General features: G+C 39.2%; 1 protein-coding gene across 2 annotated transcripts; it reads left to right on the top strand.

Moving 5' to 3' along the window:
- Nucleotides 1–1,049: 1,049 nt before the first annotated feature.
- LOC147321651 (uncharacterized) lies at nucleotides 1,050–13,367 on the top strand. 2 transcript variants are annotated; one of them, XM_086305678.1, is made up of 12 exons: nucleotides 1,050–1,546; nucleotides 1,953–2,104; nucleotides 2,252–2,292; nucleotides 3,596–3,788; nucleotides 4,030–4,073; nucleotides 4,832–5,024; nucleotides 5,266–5,309; nucleotides 6,030–6,222; nucleotides 6,464–6,507; nucleotides 8,416–8,608; nucleotides 8,850–8,893; nucleotides 12,242–13,367. In XM_086305678.1, exons 2-12 carry the CDS (start codon nucleotides 2,043–2,045, stop codon nucleotides 12,829–12,831), a joined length of 1,641 nt encoding a protein of 546 aa, XP_086161804.1. In that variant the 5' UTR covers nucleotides 1,050–1,546; nucleotides 1,953–2,042; the 3' UTR covers nucleotides 12,832–13,367. The 2 variants fall into 2 exon arrangements, with proteins under 2 accessions (XP_086161804.1, XP_086161805.1); XM_086305679.1 differs by lacking the exon at nucleotides 1,050–1,546 and adding an exon at nucleotides 1,763–1,806.
- Nucleotides 13,368–23,554: the final 10,187 nt, after the last annotated feature.

Below are 23,554 nucleotides of genomic sequence, written 5' to 3'. Positions count from 1 at the left end.
ACTTCACAAAAACTAAAACAGAAAAGCATAAACCAACCACAAGCTAGTTTAAAAAGATGAGTCTGGGGGCCACAGTTACAAACGCTCTATCGCCTTTCATTTTCAGCCTCGTATGTTGGGCGACCAGCAAGCCCTGATCACATGACCTCAGGGACCTGCTGGGGATGTACTGATGTAAAAGACCTCTGATATAGGTTGGTGCTTGTCCATGCAGAGCCCTGAATGTCAAAGTCAAAATCTGGAAGTGGATTCTGAATTTTATGGGGAGCCAGTGCAACTGGATAAGCAGGAGTGTAAGGTGGGAGTATTTAGAAGACTTGGTCAGAAGCTTTGCGGCAGCATTCTGAACAACTTGCAAATGATCCACAGAGGCTTTACTTAAACAAGTGACTAAAGAATTACAATAATCCAAACGAGATGAGACAAATGCATGGACGGCCATTTCTAAGTCTGAGCGTGAAACAATGGGATTCAGCTTAGCAATATTTTTATAGAAGCGCCAAACAGAAAGACTAAGAAGCAGGCAGACTTTTGCTAACTAAACTGTTTCCACAGCAACACGTTCTCACTCCCAAAACATAACATTTTACGCTGGGTGACAAATCGTCAACATATTACGTTTTCGGCTACCCACCACGTTCCTAAATGACGACCTCGGAAAAATGAGGAAATATGCAAACCGTATGGACTGAACCTACACATGTTCGCTCTTTTTCTTCAAATCGCTTACAGGATTATAATACAGGGCTGGAACGTCTATTACCACGAGACCGTCATTGCACTGGATTTCAGCCATAACCTGCTGCGTACCATAAGAATGCCGAAGGTCTCCTTTCGCGTTCCTCAGGGACGCCGCGGGACGTGACAAAACGTCGGCATGTTACGCCTCGGGAGTGAGAACGGGCTGTCCACAGAACTAATTGCTTTGTCATCTGACAACATTTCTTTAAAATAATATTTTGTTTTCAAGAAATTGAAAGTTACAGCAGACCTTTATTGTTTGCCGTTTATTATAAACTAATTGCATTAGTTCAATAACCCAGCAAAGACTGAAGACCAGCCATTGCCTTAAATAATGGTGGTAACAACTGAATCAGGATTAGGTGAGTTAATTACCTCCAGGTGTGTGGAGCCGAGAGCAGGAACCAGGGGAGAGTCCCACCCCTGATTACAGGCAAAACAAAAACACAGAGAGTAGACAGGAGAGACAAAAAACTAAAGAGGAAAAAAAAGAGAAAAAAAAACAGAGGTAGCATACTGAGACTGAGAACTGAGGGACGATGACATATATAGATTAGATTAAAGGTGCTTCCCTGATTTAGTTGGAACCATAATTTGTCTTAAATGCCTTCACTTCACAACTGAGAAAGAGAGAAAAGCTTCTGTTTATCAGATTGTTTATTTATAGCTCTACAATTGACACACCTCCAGTTTTTGAATAACAGGTTCATATAACACAGTCAGAGAGCAGCACAGCCTGCAGACACCACACAGTTGTTTTGGATCTTGGATCTTTTGGACATACTTTTTACTTTTTGGTCAAAAAGTAAGTACTGCCAGTGTATTCTGTTCAATGCTGAGGTAGCTCTGTATTACTGAAAGATCAAGGAATTCAGGGATAGTCGTAAAATATTAGAAACTTGTAATTGTGTGTAATCTGCAATTGAAAAATATTATCCTTTTTTTTTTAAACACAGACTACATTTTTCATCCTGGAAAATGAAAAAATATGAAGACATTCCTAACTTAAATCTTTGGGAAAGACTTTTCTGAATGAAATATTCAAGACAGCGAAAAAATTAAGAAGTGAATATTAATACATGATACAATGATACAAGTTGTATGTAGCAGAAATGTGATGAATTTGATATAAGCACACTTGACTATATGTGGGCAGTTAATTATAAGTGATTATCCAAGAATAACACATGACATGTATTTATTGGTAACAGAGCATAGATCGTCACCCAAACATTGAGAAGTCTTCAGACTAAGAGTTGACAGACTCTGAACAAAAAGAAAACCAGGTTGAGTCGTGCACCATGGATTCTAGAGTAAAGGCTAAAAAAGATTATTTTGAAAGCTTGGGAAAAAAGAACAACAGGTAAATGTGGAAATTGTTAAACTGCAATCAAATAACTGCTTAATCGCAATCAAGCATTAAATTGGTTTTATGATATTATTATTACATGATTACATAAAAGCAAACAGTTTCTGGATCCATTAATGAGGTTCAACTCTTTTATTGTAGTTGTGCAAATCCTGAATCCAAAGAGAAAACAAAGAGAAAAGGTAAGATAATTGTCTGTTTTCAAATTGTTTGATGCCAAGGCCAGAGATGGCCGATTACTTTTTTCAAGTAACGAGTAAAGTAAGCGATTACTATTGCAAAAACAGTAATTAGATTACCGTTACTTTCCCGTAGGAACGCTGCGTTACTGCGTTACTAAAACCGTGATTTTTTTGCCAGAATGTCTCATGACAGTGACGTAAGCAAGTGCGACGTTCGTGACAACAGCTGTGTGCAGATCAACAATGGATCATATATCGATTGCGGGAGACAGTATGAGCGTGCAGCGTTTAAAGCGTGGAAGTACTGACCTTACTTTGAGTTTGATTCCATAAAAAGGGACAAAAACATTAGTGTCCGCTGTGCGTGGGAAGAAAACTTCTTTTTACAGCGAAAAAAACCCCCCTAAACAAGCACGGAGTGCGCAACGACGTAATGGGACATTCACAGAGAAACTCGCGGCTTCTTCCACTGACCGCTGCGGCACACCTGCACCAGGGTAAACCTCCGCCTACCCTACTCCTGTTTTACAGGTGAAAATAGAGCAACAGGACCGCTGAGTCTTTGACTTTTTTTATTTTCTGCTGTGTTTTACTTGCATCTATTTGAAAGAGTGAATGTAAACACACAAAAAAAATATATTTTATGTGCTGGAATGTGCAGAAAATAGGTTTAAATATTAAACAAATTTCTTCCAGTCATAGAATGGTGCATATAATTACATTTTTGCTTGATGCATAAAGTTAAAAAATTAAAACTAATAAAACAAATTTTAAAAAGAGACTTTTCCATTTGACTACATTTTGTATGATGGATTATGCAGAAAAAGTAGAATTGGGCTGAAAGATCTATCGCTTTATCACCTATTCAGGTTGGAAATCGTGTTTTTAAAAAGTAACTAAGTAGTTAATTACTTTTGAAAATAAGTAATCAGTAAAGTAACAGGATTACTTTTGGGGGGAAGTAATCAGTAATTAGTTACTGATTACTTTTTTCAAGTAACTTGACCAACACTGGCCAAGGCACATCAAAGATATAACCTGGTATAGATATTGTCACTGTTGTGTTTTTGATGTTAATAAACATGAAATCATAAAGTGGATTAGGATAAACTGGGTGGTATAGTAATACATGAACATGTGTACACGGATATATTGGTGCAATGTCTGACAGTGTTTCATCAGAACTAGAAAAGGCTAATCTAGCAATCTAACAAGGACAGTTTGACATCTGGCGTGTGTGTGTGTGTGTGTGTGTGTGTGTGTGTGTGTGTGTGTGTGTGTGTGTGTGTGTGTGTGGTCATAGAGGGCACGTCTTCACCTGAAGTTGGACAGGAGCAGTCAAAATATCAGAGCGAGACAACTGAGAAACCTTCAGAAGAAACGACAAACAACCCAAAACAAACAGAACAGCAGGTTGAGTCCTGCACCGACGTTCAAGACTCAAACACAGAGAACAAACTGCCAGAAGACAAACAACTAGAACAAAAGAACAAGAGGTAACAGTGAAAAAGGAGAATTGTGGATTCAGGAGTGAACTTTGTATCAAAGGAATATTAAAGACAACATTTATTTAATGCTGTACATTCATACATGCACAATTCTTTGTCAGTTTAACCTTTCTGTTGCAATTTTTCAGAGCAATTCAATGATCATTTTTATTTGATCACATCAATGATAACCTGAATACACACACGCAGGTTTTGCATCAGTTAATAAGGCTCAAATCTTACATTGTAGATCTGCTGAAAACCCTGAGTTACAAAATCAAACAGACACTAAAGGTAAGCTACAACCTTCTACAACAGTTTATAACTATATTATTAGATTATTAGCTAGGACTGTGTGTGTGTGTGTGTGTGTGTGTGTGTGTGTGTGTGTGTGTGTGTGTGTGTGTGTGTGTGTGTGTGTGGAGTTAAGGATAATCATTTAATTCAAAGAGGAAGAAAGAGATGAAATGGAAAGTTAACAAAATCTGTGATTTGGATATTTTAAATTAGCAAGTTAACATTTGTTTTTATCACAGGGTAAATAGATATATGAAAGGTTTCTTCCTGTTAAAAGGGAGTTTTTCATTCCCACTGTTGCCAAAGTGATTGTTAATAGGGAATCATATCCTTTGGGGGATTTTCTCTCTTTTTTTGTATTGTTGTTGGATTTTTACCTTACAAAATAAAACTTATTGAGGCAACATATGTGATTTGTTGCTATATAAATAAGATGGAACTGAGTTGAATGTATTTACATCAAAGGCTAAAGGAATTTAGACTATCACGTACGAATACTAAATGTATCCGAGGAAGACATTTTCATTGCTGTAACAGGAAATTGAGAATCTTTGAAGACAGAATTTGGAGAAAATATTCAACAGGTGGTAACGGTACAAATGACTTCACATGTACAGCAGATTTGAAGACACATCGTGATGGAATTAAAGAGATTTAATCTAACAAGGACAGTTTGACATTTGGTGTGTGTGTGTGTGTGTGTGTGTGTGTGTGTGTGTGTGTGTGTGTGTGTGTGTGTGTGTGTGTGGTCATAGAGGGCACGTCTTCACCTGAAGTTGGACAGGAGCAGTCAAAATATCAGAGCGAGACAACTGAGAAACCTTCAGAAGAAACGACAAACAACCCAAAACAAACAGAACAGCAGGTTGAGTCCTGCACCGACGTTCAAGACTCAAACACAGAGAACAAACTGCCAGAAGACAAACAACTAGAACAAAAGAACAAGAGGTAACAGTGAAAAAGGAGAATTGTGGATTCAGGAGTGAACTTTGTATCAAAGGAATATTAAAGACAACATTTATTTAATGCTGTACATTCATACATGCACAATTCTTTGTCAGTTTAACCTTTCTGTTGCAATTTTTCAGAGCAATTCAATGATCATTTTTATTTGATCACATCAATGATAACCTGAATACACACACGCAGGTTTTGCATCAGTTAATAAGGCTCAAATCTTACATTGTAGATCTGCTGAAAACCCTGAGTTACAAAATCAAACAGACACTAAAGGTAAGCTACAACCTTCTACAACAGTTTATAACTATATTATTAGATTATTAGCTAGGACTGTGTGTGTGTGTGTGTGTGTGTGTGTGTGTGTGTGTGTGTGTGTGTGTGTGTGTGTGTGTGTGTGTGTGTGTGGAGTTAAGGATAATCATTTAATTCAAAGAGGAAGAAAGAGATGAAATGGAAAGTTAACAAAATCTGTGATTTGGATATTTTAAATTAGCAAGTTAACATTTGTTTTTATCACAGGGTAAATAGATATATGAAAGGTTTCTTCCTGTTAAAAGGGAGTTTTTCATTCCCACTGTTGCCAAAGTGATTGTTAATAGGGAATCATATCCTTTGGGGGATTTTCTCTCTTTTTTTGTATTGTTGTTGGATTTTTACCTTACAAAATAAAACTTATTGAGGCAACATATGTGATTTGTTGCTATATAAATAAGATGGAACTGAGTTGAATGTATTTACATCAAAGGCTAAAAGAATTTAGACTATCACGTACGAATACTAAATGTATCCGAGGAAGACATTTTCATTGCTGTAACAGGAAATTGAGAATCTTTGAAGACAGAATTTGAAGAAAATATTCAACAGGTGGTAACGGTACAAATGACTTCACATGTACAGCAGATTTGAAGACACATCGTGATGGAATTAAAGAGATTTAATCTAACAAGGACAGTTTGACATCTGGTGTGTGTGTGTGTGTGTGTGTGGTCATAGAGGGCACGTCTTCACCTGAAGTTGGACAGGAGCAGTCAAAATATCAGAGCGAGACAACTGAGAAACCTTCAGAAGAAACGACAAACAACCCAAAACAAACAGAACAGCAGGTTGAGTCCTGCACCCAGGATCAAGACTCAAACACAGAGAACAAACTGCCAGAAGACAAACAACTAGAACAAAAGAACAAGAGGTAACAGTGAAAAAGGAGAATTGTGGATTCAGGAGTGAACTTTGTATCAAAGGAATATTAAAGACAACATTTATTTAATGCTGTACATTCATACATGCACAATTCTTTGTCAGTTTAACCTTTCTGTTGCAATTTTTCAGAGCAATTCAATGATTATTTTTATTTGATCACATCAATGATAACCTGAATACACACACGCAGGTTTTGCATCAGTTAATAAGGCTCAAATCTTACATTGTAGATCTGCTGAAAACCCTGAGTTACAAAATCAAACAGACACTAAAGGTAAGCTACAACCTTCTACAACAGTTTATAACTATATTATTAGATTATTAGCTAGGACTGTGTGCGTGTGTGTGTGTGTGTGTGTGTGTGTGTGTGTGTGTGTGTGTGTGTGTGTGGAGTTAAGGATAATCATTTAATTCAAAGAGGAACAAAGAGATGAAATGGAAAATTAACACAATCTGTGATTTGGATATTTTAAATTAGCAAGTTAACATTTGTTTTTATCACAGGGTAAATAGATATATGAAAGGTTTCTTCCTGTTAAAAGGGAGTTTTTCATTCCCACTGTTGCCAAAGTGATTGTTAATAGGGAATCATATCCTTTGGGGGATTTTCGCTCTTTTCTTTGTATTGTTGTTGGATTTTTACCTTACAAAATAAAACTTATTGAGGCAACATATGTGATTTGTTGCTATTAGTGATGGGATTTCCGGCTCTTTTTAGAGATCTGGCTCTTTCGGTTCGGCTCACTAAAAAGAGCCGGCTCTTTCGGCTCCGAACCGGCTCTTCAGGTTGTTTTGTTGCTTTAATTAATTTATTATTAACAATACTATAAAATTGTGCACAAAAGGAATTACTAACGTAAAAAAAAGTGGTTTAATTTATATATGTTTATATATAAATATGAAACACATTTCTAGCATGAACTGAACTCCCAAAGCAGAGCTACTAGATCACTTAAATTACACAATTGAAAGCATGTGTGTATTGTTTGTGTATTTATACACAGGCACTCATATATATTCAAATAATTTAATAAAAAAAAGTTCATTTACCTGTTACTACCACACACCAAATCCGGTCGTTGGTACTTGCCGGCTTGTGTAGCCACAAGATAACAAAAGCTCCACACTGCGCCCAGCATCCTGGAGCACTTCTGTTGTCTTTTGTACATGTTTTGAGTTTTTATGTGCTTCTGAGTTTTTACGTGTTTTTACATGTTTTGGAGTTTGTACGTGCTTCAGGGTTTGTATGTGCTTCAGAGTTTGTACGTGTTTTGGAGTTTTTACGTGCTTTGTCTGTAGGGGCCACCGTAAATATACTTTTATTTATTCACTCCACAAAAAATGTAATAAATAAATCATATAATACAAAAATCAACTATTCACATTTCAACTTTTAACTATTTAAATTTTCCGCTTTTTCCTTTTACAAATTTAAAGTGAAACAACACAAAACACTGCAAACCACAACACAATTAAATATAAATTAAAATATGAAAACAAAAAGAACATGCATATTCTCTGTCATATGGGCCCGCATGAATAAACTTTCTGAATCCTTTATCATCTGCAACCGAAAATAGTTGTGGATGATTACTATACCTTTCTAATGTGACGTTGTTGTCCCTGGCTCTCTTTCTCTCCCTCTGGCTCTGTTCCTGTGCTACTCAGTGTAACTACCGCCCCTCCCCCTCTGCCCAGCATAAAGCACAAGGCTCGCGTGCGGAGTGAAGCGGGAAAAAAGTGCGAGAGAGAGGTTGAGAGAAAGAAAAGAGAAAGAAAAAAAACACGTGACAGCTCGCGATAAGGAGCCGGCTCGCGTCGTTCACTTCAAAGAGTCGGATCTAAGAGCCATTTCGTTCGCGAACGACCCATCACTAGTTGCTATATAAATAAGATGGAACTGAGTTGAATGTATTTACATCAAAGGCTAAAGGAATTTAGACTATCACGTACGAATACTAAATATATCCGAGGAAGACATTTTCATTGCTGTAACGGGAAATTGAGAATCTTTGAAGACAGAATTTGGAGAAAATATTCAACAGGTGGTAACGGTACAAATGACTTCACATGTACAGCAGATTTGAAGACACATCGTGATGGAATTAAAGAGATTTAATCTAACAAGGACAGTTTGACATCTGGTGTGTGTGTGTGTGTGTGTGTGTGTGTGTGGTCATAGAGGGCACGTCTTCACCTGAAGTTGGACAGGAGCAGTCAAAATATCAGAGCGAGAAAACTGAGAAACCTTCAGAAGAAACAACAAACAACCCAAAACAAACAGAACAGCAGGTTGAGTCCTGCACCGACGTTCAAGACTCAAACACAGAGAACAAACTGCCAGAAGACAAACAACTAGAACAAAAGAACAAGAGGTAACAGTGAAAAAGGAGAATTGTGGATTCAGGAGTGAACTTTGTATCAAAGGAATATTAAAGACAACATTTATTTAATGCTGTACATTCATACATGCACAATTCTTTGTCAGTTTAACCTTTCTGTTGCAATTTTTCAGAGCAATTCAATGATCATTTTTATTTTATCACATCAATATTAACCTGAATACACACACGCAGGTTTTGCATCAGTTAATAAGGCTCAAATCTTACATTGTAGATCTGCTGAAAACCCTGAGTTACAAAATCAAACAGACACTAAAGGTAAGCTACAACCTTCTACAACAGTTTATAACTATATTATTAGATTATTAGCTAGGACTGTGTGCGTGTGTGTGCGTGTGTGTGTGTGCGTGTGTGTGTGTGTGTGTGTGTGTGTGTGTGTGTGTGTGTGTGTGTGTGTGTGTGTGTGTGTGTGGAGTTAAGGATAATCATTTAATTCAAAGAGGAACAAAGAGATGAAATGGAAAATTAACAAAATCCATTATTTAGATATCTTAAATTAGGAAGTTAACCTTTATTTATATCAAAGGGTAAATAGATATATGAAAGGTTTCTCCCTGTTAAAAGATAGTTTTTCATTCCCACTGTTGCCAAATTGATTGTTAATAGGGGGTCATATGATTTGGGGGATTTTCGCTCTTTTCTTTGTATTGTTGTTGGATTTTTACCTTACAAAATAAAACTTATTGTGGCAACATATGTGATTTGTTGCTATATAAATAAGATGGAACTGAACTGAGTTGAATTGAATTGAAAGTGATTATATCAAAAGCTTTAAGAATTTAGACTATCACGTAGGAATACTAAATGTTTCCACTGGAGAAATTGGTGTAACGGGATATTGAGAGTCTTTGAAAATAGAATTTGAAGAAAATATTCAGCAGGTGGTAACGGTACAAATGACTTCACAAGGACAGTTTGAATTCTTACATGTGTGTGTATGCGTGCGTGTGGTCATAGAGAGCATGTCTTCACCTGATGTTGTGCAGGAGCAGACAAAATATCAGAGCGTTTCTCAGAAACTGAGAAACCTTCAGAAGAAATGAAAAACAACCAAAAACATTGGAAAAAATATGAATAAACATTTTATTTGTTGAAATTGTTAATTATTTGTATTGGTTTTTTTTATCTGTTTGTAAAGATAAGATTTCCATCGTCATTTTAGGCAATGAAGAGTCTTTGAAAAAAGCTCTAGTAACTGTCATTAAAGGCATAGATTGACAGGGACAGGGTTGCAATAGCAAGCTGCGAAGCAAATAAAAAAGCGATGCAGGTTCTCTGCCCTTTATTCAACAATCCGGAGCATCTCATAGTAACGCAGAAGGTTACCTTTTGCGTTACTATGACACTCTTCGGGCTGTTACAAGTTGCTGGTATGTTATGCGTTTGGAATTAATAATATTGCAAGCATTGATGTCCATTTGATACTATTTCTTTTACAGAGAAAGAGTTCTTGAGGATATTCAACCAATACAGATACTATGTAGTGTAAACACACATGTACAGTGGCTTGCAAAAGTATTTGGCCCCCTTAAACCACCTTTTGTCACATTACAATCATGAATCAATTTTATTGGAATTCCACGTGAAAGACCAACACAAAGTGGTGTACACGTGAGAAGTGGAACGAAAATAATGCATGATTCCAAACATTTTTTACAAATAAATAACTGCAAAGTGGGGTGTGCGTAATTATTCAGCCCCCTTTGGTCTGAGTGCAGTCAGTTGCCCATAGACGTTGCCTGATGAGTGCTAATGACTAAGTAGAGTGCCACCTGTGTGTAATCTAATGTCAGTACAAATACAGCTGCCCTGTGACTACCTCAGAAGTTGTCTAAGAGAATATTGGGAGCAACAACACCATGAAGTCCAAAGAACACACCAGACAGGTCAGGGATAAGGTTATTGAGAAATTTAAAGCAGGCTTAGGCTACAAAAAGATTTCCCAAGCCTTGAACATCCCACGGAGCACTGTTCAAGCCATCATTCAGTTAGTATGGCAGAGTATGGCACAACTGTAAACCTACCTAGACAAGGCCGTCCACCTAAACTCACAGGCCGAACAAGGAGAGCGCTGATCAGAAATGCAGCCAAGAGGCCCATGGTGACTCTGGACAAGCTGCAGAGATCTACAGCTCAAGTGGGGGAATCTGTCCATAGGACAACTATTAGTCGTGCACTGCACAAAGTTGGCCTTTATGGAAGTGTGGCAAGAAGAAAGCCATTGTTAACAAAAAACCATAAGAAGTCCAGTTTGCCACAAGCCATGTGGGGGACACAGCAAACATGTGGAAGAAGCTGCTCTGGTCAGATGAGACCAAAATGGAACCTTTTGGCCTAAATGCAAAACGCTATGTGTGGTGGAAAACTAACACTGCACATCACTCTGAACCATCCCCACTGTCAAATATGGTGGTGGCAGCATCATGCTCTGGGGGGGCTTCTCTTCAGCAGGGACAGGGAAGCTGGTCAGAGTTCATGGGAAGATGGATGGAGCCAAATACAGGGCAAACCTGGAAGAAAACCTCTTGGAGTCTGCAAAAGACTTGAGACTGGGGCGGAGGTTTACCTTCCAGCAGGACAACGACACTAAACATAAAGCCAGGGCAACAATGGAATGGTTTAAAACAAAACATATCCATGTGTTAGAATGGCCCAAAGTCCAGATCTAAATCCAATCAAGAGTCTGCGGCAAGATCTGAAAATTGCTGTTCACAAACACTGTCCATCTAATCTGACTGAGCTGGAGCTCTTTTGAAAAGAAGAATGGGCAAGGATTTCAGTCTCTAGATGTGCAAATTTGGTAGAGCCATACCCTAAAAGACTGGCAGCTGTAGCAGCAAAAAGAGGTTCTACAAAGTATTGACTCAGGGGACTGAATAATTACGTACACCGCACTTTTCAGTCATTAATTTGTAAAAAATGTTTGGAATCATGTATGATTTTCGTTCCAGTTCTCACTATACACCACTTTGTATTGGTCTTTCACGTGGAATTCCAATAAAATTGACTCATGTTTCTGGGTGTACTGTGGAAAATTTAAAGGGGGCCAAATACGTTTGCAAACCACTGTACAAGTACAGACAATGTCTGTAGTGGAAAGCTTAAAGGTAATTTGAAAGTGTGATTTTATTACCTAAAAGTTCTATCTTGTCTTATTACTTCTGTTGTCTCTGAATCAGAGCTGTAGGTCTAAAGAAGAAGAAAAAACAGCACAAACATAAACAAGAGTAGCATTACTTGTTTTTTCACATTCAGCTACAACATGTAGTAGTGAGTCTGAAAAACTCAACATACAGACAAAGAATGCACTAGCATACTGTATGGTTGAACCACAATTAACCTTTCCATGAACTACACATAAAGGGTTTGTGTAGTTGTGTGTTTTTCAGCTTGTGCTACAGCTATTGAGTTAACTATCATGTATCCTATTATTGTGTGCTGAACAGTTTTGGCAGTAAAAGTGAAAAGATTTAAACTGGACTGAAGACCAAATATATGGTAACACTTTTTAGAACCCATTACAACCCAGAACAGCAGTTGTTTTGACTTAAAGAAATTAACTGTTTGAAATTTCGTTCAATTTGCGCTTGGTCTTCGTCATTTCAGGAAAGCATACTTACACCAAAGTGAACGTCGTTCTTCTGGGATTGGCCGGGACTGGAAAGAGTGCAAGTGGAAACACCATCCTTCAAAAGAAGCACTTTTTTTCTAAACCCAGTTCAAATTCAGTCACCACAGAGTGTCAGGTGGAAGAAACTAAGATAAATGACTTACATGTGCGTGTGATTGATACGCCAGACATGTTTGATGATGACACTGAACCATCAGTTCGGGACAAACATGTAAAAAGGTGCAAAGAGCTTTGTGAGTCAGAACTCTGTGTGTTTGTACTTGTGATGCATGTGAGCAGATTTACAGATGGTGAGAGAGACATACTGAAAAAGCTAGAAAACACTTTTGGGACCAAAGTGAAAGAACAAACTGTCATCCTGTTCACCCGAGGAGACGACCTGGAGGAGGCAGACATGACCCTGGAGGATTTTCTTCGTTCCTGTCAACCTGGTCTGAAGGAAATCATTGAAAAGTGCAACAACAGGTGTGTTGTTTTTGAGAACCGCAGCTCAAGTTCAGACCAGGTGGAAAAGCTAATGAACACAGTGAGCATGGTGTTAAAGAAAACAGCAAAGATAGATTAAAAAAGGTCTTAGTTGCCACTTTTATGTGTATAAATATAAAAAGCAAAGCTTTGATAATTATAATGAAAGTATTCAAAATCATATACAAATTGCATTTTTGCCAAGATTTTTAATTTTCAAATTTTTGATAAAAAAAAGTGCTAGAAGTCTGTGAAGGTTCTCAGTCATCCAGGTCATCGTAGTCTAAGGAGCTTGGAAAGAAAAGCGTCTGGACTTCTTTAAGTCGCTTTGAAGATGTTTCACCTCTCATCCAAGAAGCTTCTTCAGTTCTAAGAGTCAAAGGGTGGAGAGTCCAAGATTTTAAACCCAGTGGGACCCCCCTGATGATCCTCTACCTAATCACATGAGCCAAGGTGTGAAAAAAGTGCTAGAATCTTTGTAAATTGTATCCACAAAACACATTTGTTATCTTTATCATGGAAGTTGTGTTTTTGGTATTGTTTGCCTGTGTCATTCAAACATTTTTTTAAGATATTCTGACAAACCTTTGTAAGGGTGTAGAGTGGTGTCATGTTATCAATCCATTAAAATTTTCTTTAAACCAACCATGGTCTTTAAAATTGACTCAATGATTTATTGGTGGAAAATGTAACAAAAGCCTTATAACTTAGAAAAAAAGATTCTTACATGTGTGGCACATATTGTGGTGTGTATATATATCAACATCAGGCACCCTGTTGAGAAGCGAACTACTGAAACAAGAAGGCATCAGTGGGCAAGAGAACCACAATGGGGTTGCAATGGTCAGTGGCGGTCCTAGCCTGTTTATCTGCTTAACTGTATCCTGTACCCCTAATCCTAAAGTGTATATTTATTGTCTTACTCTTCTTATATTTAATGTTTGTTTACTTGCACTGCTGTAACAGGAGCCTCGTCATCTCGTGTTTCTATATACTGTACCTATATAGCGGAGATGACAATAAAGTTTACTTTGACTTCAACAGCGAGCAGGCGTACCTAGGGCTCCCGCGCTCACTTTTCACTTACAGAATGTCAAAAAAACATCGGTGCAAATTATAAGTCTGTATCATGATGTCTGGTGTTTTCGCCCTCCGCAAACAGAGGGCACCTTTACTCCCAGCAAATGGGCGATAGAAAACCGATCGGTGCCTACGACATTCCCGATAAGTGCAGGTATGATGTCGGGGCAGCATGAGTATGAGTAATTTATTTTTTTTTTGCCGATGCCCGTGATGCCGCCCCCCACCATGATGCCGCCCCGGGCAACCGCCCGTATCAAAAATGGTAAATGGCCTGCATTTGTATAGCGCTTTACTCAGTCCCTAAGGACCCCAAAGCGCTTTACACTACATTCAGTCATTCACCCATTCACACACACATTCACACCTGACCTGCTCTGCCACCTGAGCTACAGCCACCCCGCTACTGGCAATGGTACTATGCAAGTAAACCCAGTGGAAGGGGTTACGCGAATAGGATGAGGGATCTATGGAATCTTCGATACCGAACATCTACATTGACGGTGAAACAACTACTGGCTTAGTGTTCCAAATTTTGGAAGAAGGGACTGCTCTCACAGCTAGACATTGTCAAGATAGAGTCATGGCAAAACTTGAAACCTGGATCATCTGTAGCTGATTACCAAGACTATGTGAAGTACCCTCAGAAGATCTGCTAGTGTTTCCCAACCACTCTGCCACAGCACATAGGTGTGCCATGAGAAAAGATAAGGTGTGCCGTGGAAGACTATCTAGTTACACCTAATTAGTACTCTTATCAACCGGCATGAGTAACAGGCAGAACAATTACATTCTCTTCCACTGTAAAAGAGAAGAAGATAAAGATGAAATTTAGTGGTCAGGGGAAAGCAAAAAAGGTATACTGAGGACAAACCGAGCCAATTGTGCTATGCCTGGTGCATGGAAAAATTATCAGTATACTTTTTTTTGACATCTTTGGTGGGGTGACGTGATTTTTGTGATGTGAAATATCTGCCAGGGCTCCAAAAGTTTAGGAAACACTGTGTTAGATGATGTGAATGCAGCACTAAGGATGATACCTACCACCACCAGTTCCAAGACTAACCAGCTTATCTACTATATGACAGCAGTGATCAATGAGATGCTTGGCTATAAGTTTGGGAAAGCAGAAAGATGCCTTCTCTATTAAACCACTTCTAGAATGTCCAGAAGACATTAAATCTTGGATTTCCCTAAACTTCTTAAGATGTTATTCAGGAAAAATTGAAGTTATTGTGTTTGATCAAACACAATCACTTTGACCACTGATCAAAGCCTTCTTAGACTGTGAGATTTCCATCAGTAATGGGCGACATCTAAAATCTGACGTGTACCGTAAACCTACACGTATGGATCAGTATTTAAGGTTTGACTCTCATAACCCACTGGAGCACAAACTGGGTGTCATCAGGACGCTACAACACAGAGCGAACACCATCCCCACAGACAGGTCAGGGAAGCAGAAGAACATCACATCAAGAAGGCCCTGAGTAAATGTAAATGTTGCTTTCCCAGCTGGAATTTTGTCAAAGCTGGGAAGGCGCCAAAAGAACGCTCCAGTCGATTCAAGAGAGAAGGGCAACCACTGCCTAAGCGAAAACCTGTAGTGATGCCATGCAGTGGGGCAAAAAAGTATTTAGTCAGCCACCGATTGTGCAAGTTCCCCCACCTAAAATGATGACAGAGGTCAGTAATTTGCACCAGAGGTACACTTCAACTGTGAGAGACAGAATGTGAAAAAAAAATCCATGAATTCACATGGTAGGATTTGTAACATTCATTACCTGTCGGCAGCCTCCGGAGTCCCACAGGCTAACCAAGCCCGATAGGACTCCTTCTTCAGCCTGGTGGCTCCCTTCACCTCTGGTGTCCACCATTTGGTTCAGGGATTACGACCACGGCAGGCACCAACCACCTTGCGGCCGCAGCTCAATGCAGCAGCTTCGGCAATGGAGACGCTGAACATGGTCCATTCGGACTCAAATATCATCTGTAGTTTTTTTTTTTTTTTAACTGCGCCAGATTTCTAAAGCTAAGCATTATATACCACACAGGGACCTGGAAAAACGTATCCACACTTTTGTGACCTCCAGGTTAGATTATTGTAATTCTCTCTACTGTGGTCTCCAAGCTTCTCTCTTCGAAGGCTGCAACTCGTTCAGAATGCTGCAGCTCGCCTTCTTACTGGAACTAGAAAATTTGACCCTATTACTATGGCTCTTGTTGATCTACACTGGTTACCAATCAAATCAAATCAAATCACTTTTTATTGTCACATCACATGTGCAGGCACACTGGCACAGCACATGCGAGTGAAATTCTTGTGTGCGAGCCCCACAAGCAACAGAGATGTGCAAACACAACAACACAAACGAGCAAAATACAAGAATGGCCAACCTGAAACTAATAAATATATGTACAATATATAATGGTGTATGCATTTCTGGATGTGTATACTAAATATTTTCCTACGTGTGTGTGTGTGTGTGTGTGTGTGTGTGTGTGTGTGTGTGTGTATACACATTTTTACAAATTAAATAGTAAAAAAATAAACTAAAATAATAATAATAATAATAATAATAATAATAAAATATATAAAATATACAGAGTTGAATATGTGCAAAACAAGTGGCATTTATATACAGTATGGAGTGCATAATGTTGAAGTTCCAGTAGTGAAGCTGAGGTGTCTATGACGTGTTCAGCAGTCTGATGGCCTGATGGAAAAAGCTGTCTCTCAGTCTGCTGGTACGGGACCGGATGCTGCAGAACCTCCTTCCTGATGGAAGCAGTCTGAACAGTTTATGGCTGGGGTGACTGAAGTCCTTGATGATCCTCCCCGCTTTCCTCAGGCACCGCTTCCTGTAGATGTCTTGGAGGGATATCGCATCAATCAAATATCGCATTGAGTTTAAAATCTTGCTACTCACTTTTAAAATCCTGAATAACATTGCGCACAGCTACCTCACTGACCTCCTCAATCTGTACACTCCTTGTCGTGCATTAAGATCATCAGGTCAATTACTCCTGGCCCAACCTAAGTTCAGACTGAAGACCAGAGGCGATCGTGCCTTTGCTTCAGCTGCACCCAACCTTTGGAATAGCCTCCCTGCTTCTATTCGAGCCTTGGACTCTATCCAATCCTTTAAATCAAGATTGAAAGCATATCTATTTGACTTGGCTTTCCCGACCAGTTAATACCCTTTTAAACTTTTTAAATTTTAAACTTTTAAATCTTTTATTGAATGTATTATTTTATTATTAATTTTACTGCTGTTTTTGTCTTCTTAGCCAATTTTGTATTTATCTAACTCTTCTGGTTTGTTAGTGTCTCTATCCTGTCTGTGCTACTGCCCGATTTGTACCCTGTTATTGACTTATGTTGACTCTCCATATTACTGTGAACTTTGGTGTTCTTTCGTGTTTTTAAATGTGCTATATAAATAAAAATTGTACTGTATTATATTGTAATGTTTAGTGGGAAGAGTGTGTTTGGGAAGGATCACCGCACCTTCAACTGGAACAATCACCGATGTTCACCGATGTGGAAATCACGTTTTGTGGGAACTGTTTTTCACTGTAAATAAATTCACTGTCACTATTAAGGAAGCCTTGCGACTGGGTCCTGACTCTCCAGCAAACAGCATATCTGACACGAACATGACTAAATTGTTTTCACTAAACTTCTTCCTTTCTTGTTCTACAACATTAAGGAATGTATTTAATGTTTGTGTTTCATTATTGTGCTTCAACACAAGAATCATTGAAAACATTTTCAGTGGAAACTGAGCCGTCTTACTGGTTTTTCCATGCCACTATCCAACTTTCTGTCATGTTTGTTAACCAAGAGCAACACCCTTCTTTCTTTTTGAAAACCTGTGGCCTCTAATGACCTTGTTGTGGTGCAGCTGCAAGGGCAGGGTGGTTCTGTGGATTCAGGGGCTGTATCCCAATTCAGAGTCTGCAGACTTAAAGGCCGCATTTTAAGGCCGATTACAGTGACGCAACGAAGGCTGTCCCAATTTAAAGGCTGCTCAAAATGCAGCCCTCAAATGCGTCCTTCATTTCCCTGAATTTTAAGGATGGGTCAGTGTAGACTTCATGGCCCAACATATCCCAGACTTCATAGTGTGGCGGTGGGTGTGGATAATTTTGAAAAAAACGGCTGAAGCAGGGCGGCTGAAGAGTAAACTTTTAAAAGTAAGTACTGGATATTATGTCACTTATTCATGTGCAAGTGTTTAATAATGAACAAATAAAGAACAAAACATTACTGTTGGCCACATGTCGGCAAAGTTATGTGACATTAGCGATGTTTGTACTAACTTGGTTTTAAAGCCTTTTTTTTTAAATATACGCCGTTCAATAGTCGACCTTAATCTTACAGAGAATCTGATGATTTTATGGATAATGTTAGAGATTCTTTTAACAAGTACTCAGATGCAATGAAATAACACTCAGACTCTTCAGCAGTTTAACGTGCACGGGTGAAATCTCAGAAGAGATTCACGCCTCCTTGGTGCAGTCTGGCTTTATTTATACACATCATGAAGCATACAAAAAAGGAAATATCATCCTTATCACGTCAAGAAAACAGGTGTGGTTTATCAAAAAACTTTGTGTTCTCTACAAGGTTGTTTCTTACTCTTGGGTGGCGGTTTCCTGCTCCTAACAGATAATGTGAAGGCAAACAGTGACAATGTGAAGGCAAAGACTGATAATGTGAAGGCAAACAGTTTCCGTTATAGAGTAGGGAGCCAGCAATTAAAATATGCAGCTGGTTGAGTATAAAAGAGAAATATAAACACTCTTAGCTGATTATTATATGAATAATAAAACCTTTAAAAGCAAAAATACTTTGACAGATAATTAAAGTCAGTCATAAATCCACAAACACAACAAGCTGAAAGTCAGTGATGCTGCTCGGTTTGCAGTCCTGAATATCACGGCACAAGCAGGATCCACTGCACTGTTAATGTTAGTTATGTTATATTGCTGCCTCTGTTCGGTGGTGTCGCGCCAAATGGACTGAACGAGCTGACGGTTCACTCGTTAAGCTGAAAGAAAGATGCTTTAATCACAGCAGTCACACATGTGTCCACTGTACCATCTGGAACTCTTCTTGTTTACACTCGTAATAACACAAACACTAAATCCTCCTGTTTGTAGCAGTGTGTACACCTGAGACTGTCACCTGTCTGTCTGCCCTGCACTCTCTCTCCGTTTCTCTCTGATTGTGGAATAAAAGTATGAACATGTGTTTATAAGTTACACTTGTGTTTGAATCCTGCAGCTTATCACACATTTGATTTCCATGTGTGACGACTGCAAGTGTCCAGAGTGAGGACAGACTGAGGGACCCGCTGCTGCACATCATCTGTGAGGCTTTGCATCTGTGATGATCCACCAGGACAAACTCAACAGTGTGTGAGGAAGAGGAGGAGGAAGAGCCAGCAGCAGCTGACAGATGAAGAGAATAGACAGACTGTTCCCTGTTTGTGAAGGACTGCTAGGAAAGTTTAACATAACTAACTGTCCTGAATCAGTCTTATTAGGTAATGTTCAAATAATGTGATCATCCCAGTGTTTCCAGTGTGGGAGAAAGTACTCAGAGTACTCAGGGCCTTCAAGTTACACACTATGAAAGGCAGCAACAAGTTTAATGTTCAGAAACCTAAAGTATGTATCAGCAGCAGAATGGAGCTAAAAATAAATGTTGGTTCCAGTTCTATGAAGCTTTGAGTATTTTGGATCAGTAGCTGCTGTGTTTGTTGCATCATATTGCTGTAATTGTTTATATGCTTTATATATTCTGAGGTAAGTTGATCTATAGTGTTACATCATATTCTATAAGGATGTTATGTGTTTGTAGACTTTCTGCCCAGTTTGACCCATTTAGCAGAAGTCAGCCTGTTTAAGGCTCTGATATCTATTCTGTGTGACTTAAAGCAGTTATGACATGGTCTGATTTTCTCACCCAATAAAGGAATATTTCATATATCAGTCTACTCTTCATTCTATCAGACACAGTTATCACAGCTCCTACATTTGCTTTTTACACATATATGTAAGCATTGAGCCAAATTTAGTACCAACATATTAAACAAACAATTGTCTCTTATATATAATACATCTATATATACACTTTCACAGATACTTGTCTTTGAGCGAATATTTAAAGTGGTAGGAAATATAAATAACTGCAACTTGAATCTTTATTGAAGCTCAGTGTTTGACACAGAGTTCAAGTTCACTGCTGTAATAACTAATAATGATTAATATAATCATCAGCACGGTGGCAAGGTGGTTAGCACTGTTGCCGCACAGCAAGAAGGTCCTGAGTTCAATTCCACCATCAGGCCGGGGTCTTTCTGTGTGGAGTTTGCATGTTCTCCCCGTGTTTGCGTGGGTTCTCTCCGCGTACTCCGGCTTCCTCCCACCGTCCAAAGACATGCAGCTTGTGGGGATAGGTTAATTGGATAATCCAAATTGCCACTAGGTGTGAATGTGCGAGTGAATGTCAGTGCGAATGGTTGTCTGTCCCTTTGTGTTAGCCCTTCGACAGACTGGCGACCTGTCCAGGGTGTACCCCGCCTCTCGCCCTATGACAGCTGGGATAGGCTCCAGCGCCCCCCGCGACCCTGAAAAGGATAAGCGGAAGCGAATGGATGGATGGATGGATGGATGGCCATATTATATTTACATTACCAAAGTGAGATGACCTTAGACTCATGAACAACGTTAGCTAATTGTTATTTACTAGCTAATCTTAAAATGACTGTTCAGTACAAAAATGAAGCCCAACAATCATGTTTTACAGTCCCGTGGTCTCAGCCTCAGATACTTATCAAATCACACAAAGCTCATGTAGAAACAAATGTACAAAATATGTTCTCCTTCATTTCTGTCAAACAAAGCTGTATGACACGTTTCCAGCTGTTAGTATCATGGTTGCTAGGCAACCTGGGCAGCGCGACAGAGGTTAGACCATCCCATTTCACAAGCCTACAAGCATTGCACTTCCAGCCTTAGTGGTCTTTGAGTACGCGGCCCTTTAGGACCGCTAAGGCAGCTGAGTACTACTTTAAGGCTGCAGACCCTGAATTGGCATACAGCCAGGGTATGGTGTCAGGGGAGGCTGGCAAACACAGCTGAGGCCAATTATATCCTTGACGCTATTGCCATTTTGTATTTCCTGCTATTTTGCAGGCCGGAGGGGGAGACGGCAGCTGAAAGAACAGCATGAGAAAACCGATGAATCGTTGTTGAGTGTGTATTGTAAAAGAGGCAACTGTCCTTTTACAATTATACTATTTAAAGGTAGAAGTAGCATTTGTGAAATGTTAAAAGACAAAGGTCAGTGTATATTATACAGGGGAGTTGACTGTGTATTCTAGCGTGTTTAGTGTGTTTGTTTTTTTAACTTGAAAATTGTGTTTGTGATTAGTTCTGAGACAAGAGTCAAAAGCTTTGGAAATTTGTCCTAGCAATTATGAAAAACTGTCCCAAAGTGTCCTGTGCACTGCCCTTGTAGAAGGGCAGAAGGTAGAAGCCTGGCAGTGGGAGTGTTAAGATTACTGGCAATATATCAACAGTATTGCATCACATATCTTGGCCCAACCTGGTGGCTCTCCAAGGCCCTCATGCACAGCATAAATTTAAAAAGTTTATTCACATCTACTCCATCTTTTTTCTAAAAGCTATTTCTGTAATACTAGAAGTCTTAATCTCAAAAGACAAGATTATGATGATATGTATTATTATTATTTTGCTATTCATAAACTACACTGAAAAATTATGTAATGGTAGGAATATGTTTAAAGATTTAAAGAAAAAATTGGATTTTAATAAAAAGCCACACATAAAATCAAATACACAAAATACTCTTTAAGCCTATTTTTTGACAAATCAGCATTAGTTTAAAGCTTCTATTTATCAATAAATTACATTAAACAACATGAAATTAAGTTAAAACCTTAACTATCCAACTACACTGATTACATATAGATTTTATTATACTTTTTGTAGTATAGTATTTGTAGCACATCACAGCTTGATTACAGTTTTTCTCAAATGCTAAAACACAAAAGCCAATCCGCTAAACCAGATGACCAGTTGTCTAAACACATTTACTAAATCTAGCCATCATTTACCAATATCATAAACACATGTCACATGAAGACACAATTCACAGAACACAATCCTCCGTTGTCATAAATCTAAACAAATCTTTCCTTGCTAAAACACAAGTTGCAAAAGAACTCTGTTCATATTCTCAAATGAAAGCTCATGTGATGCAACATGCTTGCCACAGTCAGCAGTATTTGAACACAATAAACACACCTGGCGTCATTCATTACACACAATGACTCAAAATTGAAGACACATGTTGCTAATGCTGTGACCACATGTATAAAAGCAAGTTCAGAGTGCACAGTATGCTGAAGATTCCAAACAAACACAATGGATAAAGGCAGAGTCAGGGGAAGAGGAATTCGATGCAGAGGAGGGCGAAGAGCTGGCCCTGGAAGAAGAGGAGCAGGCCAACGAGGAAGAGTAGTTCAAATGAAAGGAGGAAGAGTAGCAGGCCAACGAGGAAGAGGAGGAGGCCAACATGGGAGAGGAGAAGGTCCAGGAGGGAGAGCAAGGCAACCTTGCACCATCATTACGGACGAGATGCGAGTAACAGTCATTGACCATGTCATTGTCCATGGCATGACAATGGCTGAAGCAGGACTAAGAGTCCGTCCAAACCTGAGTAGGTTCACCGTGGCCGCCATTATCAGGGCATTCAGACAACACAACAGGTATTGTACTCTATTGCTTTCTTTGTCACAATACAGTTTTACAAACCTGTGAAAGTAGTCTATTGGTTTCAAATCAATTGAGACTGTATTAAAACACATGTCAATTGACAACACATGTTTCTTTCTTTAGAGTTGAAAGAATGCCACATAGAGGTGGGAGGGTTGCCATATTTACAGCAGCACAAGAAACCCTCATTGTGGATATGGTTCATGGGAACAACCTCATCAGACTCCGGGAGATCAGAGACAAAGTCATTGCCGATAATGTCAACTTTGAGAGCACTGACGATGTCAGCTTGGCCACAATAGACTGAGTTCTCCGGCGCCAAAAGACGCGGATGAAACTAGTCTATAGGGTTCCCTTTGAGCGCAACTCTGCGCGACACAAAGACCTACGTTACGAGTATGTGCATGTAAGTATACATCCATGTTCACAGTACAGTTAGTGGACATACTTTGTTGCTCAGTGGCCTACATTACTTTCGGACAATACTGTGCTACCTGATTGACTGTTGTTCTGAACACCTGTGCACTTTCACATTTTCACAGAGGATAGTACAGTTGGACGCGATGGCCAAACCTCATGAGTACCTCTTCCTGGATGAGGCTGGCTTCAACCTGCAGAAACGAAGGCAAAGAGGCCATAACATCATTGGCCAAAGAGCCGTCACTGAGGTCTCTGGCCAACGGGGGGGTAATATTACCCTTTGTATGGGTTCGGAGGGGCTTGTCCACCAGCATGCTGTCCTTGGGTCTTACAGCACCCAACGTCTCCTCACCTTCCTAGAGGAGCTAAAAGACATCCTCCTGGACCGCCAACAACACCATCCTGGGCCCACACATCACATTTATGTCATCATTTGGGACAATGTCCGCTTCCACAGAACAAACCAAATCAGAGAGTGGTTCACCACCAACAGTGACCACTTTTTAAAC

This window comes from Aulonocara sp. 'chitande type north' Nkhata Bay, linkage group LG9, assembly GCF_057382095.1.
Source record: "Aulonocara sp. 'chitande type north' Nkhata Bay isolate Kocher_YH1m ecotype deep benthic linkage group LG9, A_spYH_male_GT1.1, whole genome shotgun sequence".
NCBI classification, from domain to species: Eukaryota; Metazoa; Chordata; class Actinopteri; order Cichliformes; family Cichlidae; genus Aulonocara; species Aulonocara sp. 'chitande type north' Nkhata Bay.
Note: the sequence above shows the minus strand (reverse complement) of the source record. Positions and strands in the feature narration are given on the sequence as shown.